Below are 12,009 nucleotides of genomic sequence, written 5' to 3'. Positions count from 1 at the left end.
TGTAGGATTTCTAAAGCATCTATTTGTAACTTATGGTAAAAAAAAAAAAAAAGTTCAGATCAATTTTTTTATAGCATCACCTTTGTTGGCAATGAAAAGTCAGACGTTTCCTTTCCGTCTTCTCCAGGTTTCCTCCACCAGATATGATGTTTCTGTAACTGGGAAGAAGACTTTCAACTCACTCCACTTATTTTTCTATGGGGTTAAGGTCTGCAAACTGACCAGGTCATTCCAGGACCTTGAAATGCTTTTTATGGATCCAGTCCTTAGTGTCCTGAGTATTTTGTTTAGGATCGTAGTCCTGCTAGAAGAGCCAGCTATGATCCATCCTCAATGCTCTCACTGATGGAAGGTTTAGGCTTAAAATCTTAAAATCATTCTTAACTTTAACACAGATCGGTCGCCCTCTCCCCTTTGCAGAAAAACAGCCCCAAAGCATGATGCTTCCACTCCCATGCTTCACAGTAGGTATTCTTTCTCCTCTGGATCATCCATCAGCTCTCTGACTAACTTCACACAGGCCTGGATATGTAGTGTCTTCAGCAGAGTGACACACCTGGCTCTGCAGGATGTGAGTCCCTCTGGTCGTAGTGTGTTACTGACGGAAGCCTTTGGTCCAAGCTCTCTGCAGCTCATTCATCTGGTCCCTCCATCTAGTTCTGGGATTTTTGCTCATTGTTCTCATTTTGACCCCAGAGGATGAGATCTTCCCAGATCATAAGAGACCATCAATGGTCTTGTATGTCTTCTATTTTCTGCAGGTGCAGGTCTAAAATCTTCTTCCTGATGTTTTTTAATAGCCCTTAAACAGCCATGTTTTGAGTCTGACTGTTTGAGGCTGTGGACAGGTGTCTTTTACAAAGATGAGATCAAACAGGAGTCATGAATAAACTTAGACAGATTTTATTTTGTTATTTTGTACACACAGGTTTACACAAAAAGAAATTTCATTAAGTAACGTGAGGGTGTCTGTGATGTGCACCCACAGGAATTTGAGGGTGTTTTCCACCTCTACTGCTGAGCTTTTGATGACAAGTGGAGCGTGGTTAGGCTCCTGAGGTCGACGATGAACTCCTTCATTTTCTCCACATTCAGAATCAGGACGTTATCTCTGCATCATCCCACCAGCTGCTCCACCTCCTCTCTATAGTCCTGTTCGAATTGACTCAATCAGAGCCTTAGAAAATTATTTTTTTTTCTCCACTGTTTTTCAAAAAGCATATTTACGGAAGAGGATTAGTAACCTGACTCCGCCAGATGGATTTGACTTTTTTTATTGTCAGAATTCAGTTAGAATTCTGAACTTAAAGTCAGAATTCTGAGATTAAAGCTGAGATTAAAGTCAGAATTCCGAGAAAAAAGTCAGAATTCTGAGATTAAAGCTGAGATTAAAGTCAGAATTCTGAGATTAAAGCTGAGATTAAAGTCAGAATTCTGAGAAAAAAGTCAGAATTCTGAGAAAATGGTCAGAATTCTGAGATTAAAGCTGAGATTAAAGTCAGAATTCTGAGAAAAAAGTCAGAATTCTGAGATTAAAGCTGAGATTAAAGTCAGAATTCTGAGAAAAAAGTCAAAATTCTGAGATTAAAGCTGAGATTAAAGTCAGAATTCTTAGAAAAAAGTCAGAATTCTGAGATTAAAGCTGAGATTAAAGTCAGAATTCTGAGAAAAAAGTCAGAATTCTGAGATTAAAGTCAAAATTCTGACTTTTTTTCTCATACTAAACTGAAATAAAATTTAAAAATCAGTTAACTTTTTTTTTTTTCCCCCACTGGCCCTAATCCTCTTCCGTACATATTAAAATTCACTGGAGTTTTTTTTTTTTTTTTTTTTTTGGGAATGTAAGTAACAAAATGTAAAAGAAAAGGTAAAACGGTGTGAATACTTTTGCAGGAAAACTGTATGCAGCCTTCTTTATTAGAAGAAATATTTGTTTTTCACATTAGGAAAAAAAAAAATAACGTTTTCTCTGCCCGGGTGGTTATAAACACCTGCTGGAAAACAAGTCAAAACAGAAACTAATATTAAACGGAAAAGTTTTAGCAACCTTCAGAAAGCCTGGTGGACTATTGATCTGATCTACTCTAAAATTTATAGGAAACAAAATACAAAGTAATGAAGTGTGCCTCAGGCTGTCTACATAATACAGTTTAGAAAGGAAAAAGCTTAACTGTATTCAATAAAGAGTGAAGGGGGTGTGACATGGCTGCTCGTTTTGATGAGAGCTCGCTCTGTTTTCAGCCTGCTATGCTGCTTTTAGCCTTGGGCTTGTTTTACTAAACCCAGCTGTCTACAGGTTAATGCCTCCATCTGTTTTTCACCAATTCATAAATAATATAAGGTAGCCTGATTGTTTGAATAACACATATAAACACGCTCAGCCTCCTGGACAAATCCAGATAATCCGAGGAATCAAGATGAGGACTCATCTTCTCAGGTGAGTCGCTGCTGTTAAAATAAAAATGTAATTATGAATTATTTGGTATTTTTCTCGCACCTTTTATGCTTTCTAAAACTGTCAGATATGTCGAGAAGATTATCAATATTGGCCTCGCATAAAGAAAGCTCAGCCTGTTTTCATCATTAACAGCCACAGCTGAGTGTCACAAGCCAAGTGAGAGTACATTAACATGCTACCTGCCTCACCTGTGGCAGTTTCTATAGAAACACACATGAGGGTGGAAGATTTTGCACTCACCTTTGAGCTTTGGTAAACAACAGGAAGTTCCCTGGTGAATAAACTGCAACCTGGTGCATTAATCCCCTCGCTGCGCTCCAGCCTGCTGGAGACATGAGATGATCTTTTGGGCGCAGGACATTTGACTTTCAGATAGAGAAAAAGGCTTGTTAGGAGGAGACACGTACAGGAGGGCCCGGAGGTGGCTGAGATAGGACTGGGCATGTTCTTGAACACGGCTTCTCCCCGGAGGTCATTTAGCATCCCCATTAACATCAACCTGCATGGGGCTCGCAGGCGGCAGACACGGTAAGAGCAAATGATCGACTGGGCTGGTCAGCGAGGCTTCAGAAAACGCTGCAGGGAGTTCATTATGGCGGAAAAAACTAAGCTAAACTTTGAAATGTAAGCAGAGCTTTACAAAACAAACACTGTTAGTGTGCATGTGAAAACAGAAACATGAATGCCCCAAGTTTCCATGAAGTGAAACTGTTTAGAATACCAAATTTAGGCTTATATGTCTTGGTAATGATGCACAGAAAGTCTTACAATCAATCCACCTTTATTCCAGCAGCTGAATCTCACACCAATAATGATAACTTTTTTATCTGTATACATTTATTTGGTGAAGCAATCCCCATATTTCAACTAAATCACCAGTAGCACCATTACCGGTACCTCTAAATCTTTCTTAATACACATGCAACTGAAGCATTTGTAGAAATTGTTCTTGACCTTGATTTGAAGTTGATTTCCAGAGACTTCTAATGAGTTTTCAATAAAATGTTTCCCTGAGATCTGCAGCAAATAGATGGATCCTTAGTTAATCCTGTCTCCATAACAACCAGGAGATGCTATCTACATGCAGGAAAATGGCCTTTTCTGTAATGTCACTAACCTACTCATGTACAGTTTTCCAAAACTCTAATTAGTCAGATAAGTATTAGCCTTTTACACAGCTAAATGTATCAGTAGGTGAGATGAGGACTGTTTCAACATCAGGATATGTAAAAAAAAATGTCACTATTTTAGCAAAAAAACAACAACTATACACTAATGAGACTAATAAACTCTGATAAGTAGAGACTGTGGTTCTCCTTCTCTATCGTCTCATTATTGAGTGCTTGATGAACCAGTTATACAATCTATACATTCTTCTCCCATATGAAGCCCTTAACAACCAAGAGGTTGGAAATAGTCGGGGTCGCTTCCAAACATTGCCTAAGCTCTGGAACCCAGCTCCTAGAGACACAGCAGATTTTCTTCTACTCTGGGGAGGGGGCATAGGGCTGGGGTTGGGTTTGCTTGTCTCAGCCACCAAGTGTTGCAATTTACCATGTTGGTCCTTTTGCCTTCGGGAAGGGGGGGTCTCTCATGGTTGTTTCGACCAACGGGCCAAATGGCTGTATGGATGGAGTATGGAGTACCAGGCCAACACTGAACCCAAGAGGTGTTTTATTATTGGACTTCTGTCCAAGTCATGGATTGTCCATAATAAACAGTATTCAGGATGTCCATAGCAGGACAACGTAGGCCGGAGATTGATGACCGACTTAGCAGTAGTATCCTCCGACTTATGGCCACATATCATGGACACTCAGGTAAAGAGAAGGGTGGAGCTGTCCACCAATCAACACCGCAATGGGGTGTGTTGGATACACTGGAAGAAGAGGAAGCCAGACAGACTCGACAGGACCAAGCAAGTAGTTAGGGTCTGCTGTGAATGTGTTGTGGAGTCCTTTGTCAGGGATGTATTTAACTCCCACCACCAAGTCAGCTTTTCCCAGTTTCCAAAGGAGGCCGAACACATGGAGTCTAAGTGAACCATATTCTCTGCCTCTATACACATGTGGCTGCCCATAGCTGTGGCTATAATGTCTGTGGTGCCTTTGGTGAGAGATATGGCCAAACCTGGTGGTGGACACTGTTAGTAAGGGATGCAGTCAAGCTGAAGACGGAGTCCTATTGTCTCCAGTTGGCCTGTTGGACTCATGAGCAGCAAGCAGGTATTGTTAGGCCAATTGTGCCTCTGCTTGCAAGTTTGGAGAGGCCATTAAGAAGGACCATCAGTTCGCCTCAAAGCAATTCTGGAAATCTGTCCAATTTCTCCCGAGTGGGAAGCAGAGCTTTTATAACACTGTTTTAAACAGGAGTTCAACAACCCATCACTGGCACTCTGGATGTTAGAGAAGCACAGGTAAGTGACCATGATCATCTGACAGGAGATGATTATCAGAGTGAGTCACTTACCTGGCTTAAAAGGTCAACCATGACCTTTTAAAGAGGTGCAATCCAGCTGATGGGCTGCCAACGAGATGCAGCGTGCGCCGCCCAGAGTGTCCCAGATGCTGCAGCCCCGGAGAACATGCAGGAAGCCGATACAGGTCAGGGGAAAACAGATCAGGCAGGAACAGTTCAGGAATCCAGGAGTTCCCAGCCTGATCAGAGATTCCAATCCAAACAGGAACAGAGGGATCCAGGCTTCTGGGAATCTTCAGAGTGTGAAGGCAGGTTCAGATGCCAAGACAAGCTGGCTCAGTGGTAGAGTGGAACTAAGACAAGACATTGTTCCAGGATAAATGCCAAACTTTAAACTGGTTTCCTCCTAGGAGCCAGGCTTATGGGGATCAAAACTGACCTCCCCCGCGTTCCGAGTCAAAACCCTGAGGGCTCAGCGGAGAAGGACCAGAACCCGCACTCCCCCCGCACGGCAAGCCAAAACCCTAAGGGCTCGGAGAAGAGCCAGGACACGGACAGGAGACAGGAGACAAAAATTAAACCCTCTCAATCCACTGGCTTTCCAGAATCAGCTCATGAACCAGAAACTTGACTAAAGCTCATGACACAAACATGAATAACTAACATTAATAAACTAAGAATACACAAATAATGTTCTGGCCCTGATAGCTGGGCCGATAGCTATATATAACAGAGGAAGCAGGTGAATAAGGTGACCGATCATTAGAAAACAAGGAGGAAATGGCAGGTGAATGAAGTGAGTAATCAGAGAAGCTACCAGGGCTAAGGTCATGACACAAATGGGTTTTTTTTTTAGTAATTTTTTTATTTATTTCTTTAAAAAAAAATCTATTTAGAAATAGTTTTTTGCTTGCAACAATATTTAACTCTGCATCAACATGGCTTAAACTAAATGTCCAATACCTGAACTTTGAAATATTTTCTTAGGCAAACAAATGAAATTGTTGTCAGAAAGCAATTCTTAGCGGAATTTGTACCAGTGCCAATTCTCATATAAAACCGATTTAGTATATCATCAGCACAGGACACCAGACCCCTGTCTAGAACCACCCATGTCAAAGTGTCAAAAAATATTAAGCAAACAGATTGTTTTAGTGCATAAAGCAATATACCATAAAAACTGAGGATTAGTCTTATTAAACTGTGTTTTTTAATATATGTCTTTTATGTTTGGCATGTGTGAGAGAAACAGAGAGATCCACCACACATCTGTGATGCAGGAGCAGGAAAGGAGCCCGAGAGGAGATGGAGGCGGTGCAGAGGGAGCCCGGAGTCAGATGCCTGTTTCTAGCGTCGGAGAGGACAGAGCTATCTTGTTGGGTTTCACCATGATGGCTTTCTCTGTGCTCATGTTCTTCGTAGTCGGCATTACCACAGTCAAGCCTTACATTGACAGGTACCCTGGTATACACATCCGAGCTGTCAGTAGGGCTGAAAAATTACATCTTTTTTTTAAACATGCGCCGCCGGTGTGGGCCTTTCTCTGCTCTTCTGCTGGAGTAAAAATAAAGCCTAATAATACTCTGCTTTATCCATTGTCTTTTATGCTTTGTTTGCTTTATGATGAAATACGATGCTGTCAAACTGTGGAATCTAACTTTAAACTAAATAGCAAAGCACTAATAGCTGGAATACTTTCAGTTTAGATATAAGGTTTTCCTGCAAAGTGTCCGGGCCTTACTTACAGGTGCTGGTCATAAAATTAGAATATCATGAAAAAGTAGATTGATTTCAGTAATTCCATTTAAAAAGTGAAACTTGTATATTATATTCATACATTACATACAAACTCATATATTTCAGATGTTTATTTTGTTTAATTTTGATGATTACAAATGACAACAAATGAAAATCTCAAATTCATCATATCAGAAAATTAGAATATTGTGAAAAGGTTCAAAATTGATGGCCCCTGGTGCCACACTCTAATCAGCTAATTAACTCAAACCACCTGCAAAAGCCTTTAAATGGTCTTTCAGTCTAGTTCTATAGGCTACACAATCATGGGGAAGACTGCTGACTTGACAGTTGTCCAAAAGACGACCATCGACACCTTGCACAAGGAGGGCAAGACACAAAAGGTCATCGCTAAAGAGGCTGGCTGTTCACAGAGCTCAGTGTCCAAGCACATTAATAGAGAGGCGAAGGGAAGGAAAAGATGTGGTCGAAAAAAGTGTACAAGCAAGAGAGATAACCGCACCCTGGAGAGGATTGTGAAACAAAACCCATTCAAAAATGTGGGGGAGATTCACAAAGAGTGGACTGCAGCTGGAGTGAGTGCTTCAAGAACCATCACACACAGACGTATGAAAGACATGGGTTTCTGCTGTCGCATTCCTTGTGTCAAGCCACTCTTGAACCACAGACAGCGTCAGAAGCGTCTTGCCTGGGCTAAAGAGAAACAGGACTGGACTGCTGGTGAGTGGTCCAAAGTCATGTTCTCTGATGAAAGTAAATTTTGCATTTCCTTTGGAAATCAAGGTCCCAGAGTCTGGAGGAAAAGAAGAGAGGCACTTCATCCACGTTGCTTGAAGTCCAGTGTAAAGTTTCCACAGTCAGTGATGGTTTGGGGTGCCATGTCATCTGCTGGTGTTGGTCCATTGTGTTTTCTGAGGTCCAGGGTCAACGCAGCCACATACCAGGAAGTTTTAGAGCACTTCATGCTTCCTGCAGCTGACCAACTTTTTGGAGATGCAGATTTCATTTTCCAACAGGACTTGGCACCTGCACACAGTGCCAAAGCTACCAGTACCTGGTTGAAGGACCATGGTATCCCTGTTCTTAATTGGCCAGCAAACTCTCCTGACCTTAACCCCATAGAAAATCTATGGGGTATTGTGAAGAAGAAGATGCAATACACCAGACCCAACAATTCAGAAGAGCTAAAAGCCACTATTAGAGCAACCTGGGCTATCATAACACCTGAGCAGTGCCACAGACTGATCGACTCCATGCCACGCCGCATTGCTGCAGTAATACAGGCCAAAGGAGGCCCAACTAAATACTGAGTGCTGTACATGCTCATACTTTTCATGTTCATACTTTTCAGTTGGCCAACATTTCTATAAATCCTTTGTTTTTATTGGTCTTCAGTAATATTCTAATTTTCTGATATGATGAATTTGAGATTTTCATTTGTTGTCATTTGTAATCATCAAAATTAAACAAAATAAACATCTGAAATATATGAGTTTGTATGTAATGTATGAATATAATATACAAGTTTCACTTTTTAAATGGAATTACTGAAATCAATCTACTTTTTTATGATATTCTAATTTTATGACCAGCCCCTGTATAGAATCAAAACTAAGGCTTATTAGAGCTTGCAACTCTTTGAGATTTTACATCAACATGCCAATATTTACTCTGTAGAAAATATCCAAAACCTGGGCTAATTTTTGTCATTTGGGTTTCTATACCTGCTTTACTGGACCACAGGAAAATAACCCATGGAGTTAGAGATAAAACATGCAAACTACAAGTAGAACCCCCGCTTCCTGGCAGGGAAGTGTTTAAAGTGTAACCCACCCTTATATAAAAATAAAAAGACATGGTCCCCAAAACAAAATTTGAAAAAAGGCATCAAATTGACCTAAGAGACCCTACAGGGGCTTTACCTAGCCCAGTTTAGCTTCGCCTTAGTAAACTACAGACAGGTAGCAAAGAGATGCTGGTTGTCACCCCACTATCATGGGGCGACAGTGGCGTTGGATGTAGGAGTTTGCCCTGAAATCGAAGGGTTGACGGTTCAAGCCCTGACTCTGACTTTCAGTGTCGTTGTGTCCTTGGGCAAGACACTTCACCTCTACTGATGGTGGTCAGAGGGCCTGGTGGCGCCAGTGTACGGCAGCCCCACTTCTGTCAGTGAGCCCCAGGGCAGCTGTAGCTACAATGTAGCTTGCCACCATCAGTGTTTGGGTGAATGAATGTAAAGTGCTTTGGTCAAGTCTCCTAACTTGAATAAAGGCGCTATATAAGTACATGCCATTTACCATTTTACTCTCAGATATTTAAAGTGGAGGATTTTGCATCCCCTTCATCACTGGAGGTTGAGAGGCTTTATGGAACCCAGTGGGTCAAAGACTCCTCAATGTAAGGCGCTCGGTTCAGAAAATCATTTAGCAACCTCCATGTTGACCGTTAGGTCATTAGGAGAGCATTGAGCAGGTTTTAAGATACGCATTACCACCCACAGAATCAGTTTAACTGCAGAAAAAGTTGATAATACGATAACTTACTCTTTAAAAGCAAAGTCGATTGATAATGGAAAAAAACTGAAAGTTCATGTTGAACAGGAGGCAACCCCAACCTAAAACCTGGTTTGAATTAATCCAATATGTAGGGTAGCTCTTTGAAGGGGATTAGACCTTTACTATGACTTAACTTATTCTGGTTGCCTTCAAAGGCTTACCAATTAAATCATGGAGCATTGTTTGCTAATTTATCTATAGCAAACAATGCTATAGATGAATAAGTCACATCATACATTCAGGGTATCACACCTGACGTCCTCACCGCCATTACAGGAGGGGTAAGCAACTGTGCAGTAGCGACTAGTTCCAACTGTGTATAGATAGGTCTACTGTAAAATTCATCCTGATGCCAAAGTCTTTTGTTGCTCATATTTGGGAGTTAGATAAACCATTTTTATTGGCTTGGGTGAAATGTTTACTAAGGATCAGCGAAAAATAGCAAAACCTAGCATCCAAAGTCAAATGGATCTACAAGCGTAGCATATATATATTGTGTTTTTAAGTCTAAAAATTAGGTGATGAGGAAGTATCATGAATTTACCACAGTTTTAGTGAAGGAGACAGCAGAGACAAGGCTTTTTTTCAATCAAAATAGAAAAAAGAGAAAATAATCTTGACAAAGGATGAAGTGGGGAGAAGGGTTGTGTGTTTTAAAATCACTTGGCAGCAGGTAAAAATTAAGCCTAAAAATATTGATCTAATAGATAGGACCTGGTCATCATGTCATGGGGTTCCTCCCACTGATCTCTATTTCTTCACTGGATTGCCCATTAGTAGTACGGGGTTAAAGTGAAGCCATCGGCTGCCATATTGGTACTACCTATTTAGACCGGTCGCACACTTCCTCTCCTTTGCAGTTGTAGCACTTTTGCTCCGTCTTTTAAATCCATTCTCCATTTTTTTTTTTTACTTCTGAGTAGTGGGTCCAGGAATTGAATCTGAGTTTGTTAAACCTAATCATTGAAATGGACCCCAGAGTCTTCGGCCAACCTAACATTAAACCTTCCTTCTGATTGCCCTTCAGTCGTTGGGAGGAGTCTAGCTGTGTCCTGCCTCAGAGTAATATTCTGGAGGAGTGGGTGGACTGCAGAGGGGTGAGCACTGTGCCCTGCCTGACGGTGACAGTCAGCATCGCCGGCTCCAATCAGTCTGCCTTTCTCCAGCTGGATGAGGACTCAGTCTTTCTTCCAAATGAGGTAAGAATTCTTACTTGTTCAAACAATGTCCTGTTCATAATTGTCGAGGTTTGGTTGAGGTTTTGAGGACCCAAAGGGAGAGGTGAGGAGGCAGAGGTGAGTTCTTGTAGTTTTAATTGAGTTCTCACAGGCAACAGAGGGTATTTATGGGAGACTGAACAAAGACAGGACTAATGAGCTGATTGGGAGCAGGTGTGAACAGAGGCTTCGACAAGGAGCTAGGGAAAAGGAGACAAACACCAGAGAGCAACGTAGGACAAGCAAAGAAAAAGCTAAGAACTGAAATATATCAAGAAAACGCCAATAAAGCTAGAAAACAAAGAAAAACATGGATCAATGTGAAACTGAAAACTCACAAAAAACTTAACAGAACCAACATTGTGACAATAATATCCTTGAATGAAGAGTCATGCTGCCCCTGATGGGGGTACATAGGGAACTGAAGAGTTGAGGTCAAAGTATTGTCATTACAATCAAATCTTTGAGCCTCCTTCCTCCCTTGCCTTTGTCCTCCTACTTTGGCGATCTATAAAATGAAAGATTAAATTGACTTTTTTTCTTCATTTCCAGTGTTTTTACCTCCCCAAATGTCAAATGGACCGAAAGGCCCTTCAAGAAGAAGCGCAGAAAGTAAAAAAGTGGGTGGACACTAAGCTGCAGAACGACTCGCTGTGTTTCATGGACCAAAAGGGCCAGCCCAACCATGCCATCTTGAACAGGAAGTACACCCTGCAGAGGGCGCTGTTTGGACTGCTGTGGCCCAGTCTGATGCTGGGTGGTGGATCTTTGCTGGTGGGACTTGTGAAGCTGACTCAGTGCCTGGCCCGCCTGTCCACGGACATGAACCGTTATTCAACAGGAGGACATTGGACTTCTAGAAACACTCAGGGTAAATTCTACAGACTTATTCAGAGCTCAAGCCTGCAATCCCCTTCATGACTTATTAAACCCTGCAGCCAGAGACAAACACCACTTGGAATTCCTTCATGAGCTAAATCATGACACATCACCATTGATATGTCTAAATATCCACATATTTCTGTTTGAAGAGCTGTTTATTTCCTTACAGCCCTATCTCGTAAGGTCATTCTCATCTCTACTTAGCCTGAGCCAATGGTGAGAAATAAAAGGAAGATAAAAGTGCCGATCCCTTTTGTTTAAAGTCGTAGGGAAATCATATTTAAATGTCAAATCATTCTGGCTTAAACATGTATATAAATGTGTTCTTTATCAGACCATATGGTCCCAAAATTTTGAAAACTTCTGTTTAAAAAAATCTTGTCTTAAAATCAGTGGGGGTTTTTCTCCTTATCTTATGCAGGCCAATAAGTTATACGTCAGCCTGTTCACCTAAATTTGGCCAATCATATATCAATGGTTATCTGTCAAATGTTTTCAGTCATAGCATCATGATTTATAGTCGCAGCTAAGATACGCAACGGTTGAAATAACAAATCAGAATAATTTCCTTTCCCATTGAGTTCCGTCCCAGTGTTCCCGGGGATGGACGTCTGTGTCTTCGGCAGGCGTAGAGCTAACAGAACTGGCAGCGTTGCGAGGCAAGGGCTCAAACATGTACGGCTCGAAGCCTTCTACACCAAACCAAGCTTCTGCCGCCCTG

General features: G+C 41.4%; 1 protein-coding gene across 2 annotated transcripts; it reads left to right on the top strand.

Moving 5' to 3' along the window:
• Positions 1-2,765: 2,765 nt before the first annotated feature.
• LOC119782528 (calcium-activated potassium channel subunit beta-3) lies at positions 2,766-11,623 on the top strand. Of its 2 annotated transcripts, none has more exons than XM_038283526.1 (4): positions 2,766-2,986; positions 6,129-6,332; positions 10,217-10,388; positions 10,959-11,623. In XM_038283526.1, the coding sequence occupies exons 1-4, from the start codon at positions 2,901-2,903 to the stop codon at positions 11,325-11,327; spliced, it is 831 nt and encodes a 276-aa protein (XP_038139454.1). In that variant the 5' UTR covers positions 2,766-2,900; the 3' UTR covers positions 11,328-11,623. The 2 variants fall into 2 exon arrangements, with proteins under 2 accessions (XP_038139454.1, XP_038139455.1); XM_038283527.1 differs by having other exon boundaries at positions 2,775-2,986; positions 6,121-6,332.
• Positions 11,624-12,009: the final 386 nt, after the last annotated feature.

This window comes from Cyprinodon tularosa, unplaced genomic scaffold, assembly GCF_016077235.1.
Source record: "Cyprinodon tularosa strain WSP-4 unplaced genomic scaffold, ASM1607723v1 ctg195, whole genome shotgun sequence".
NCBI lineage: Eukaryota > Metazoa > Chordata > Actinopteri > Cyprinodontiformes > Cyprinodontidae > Cyprinodon > Cyprinodon tularosa.
This window is presented reverse-complemented; position numbering and strand designations above follow the sequence as displayed.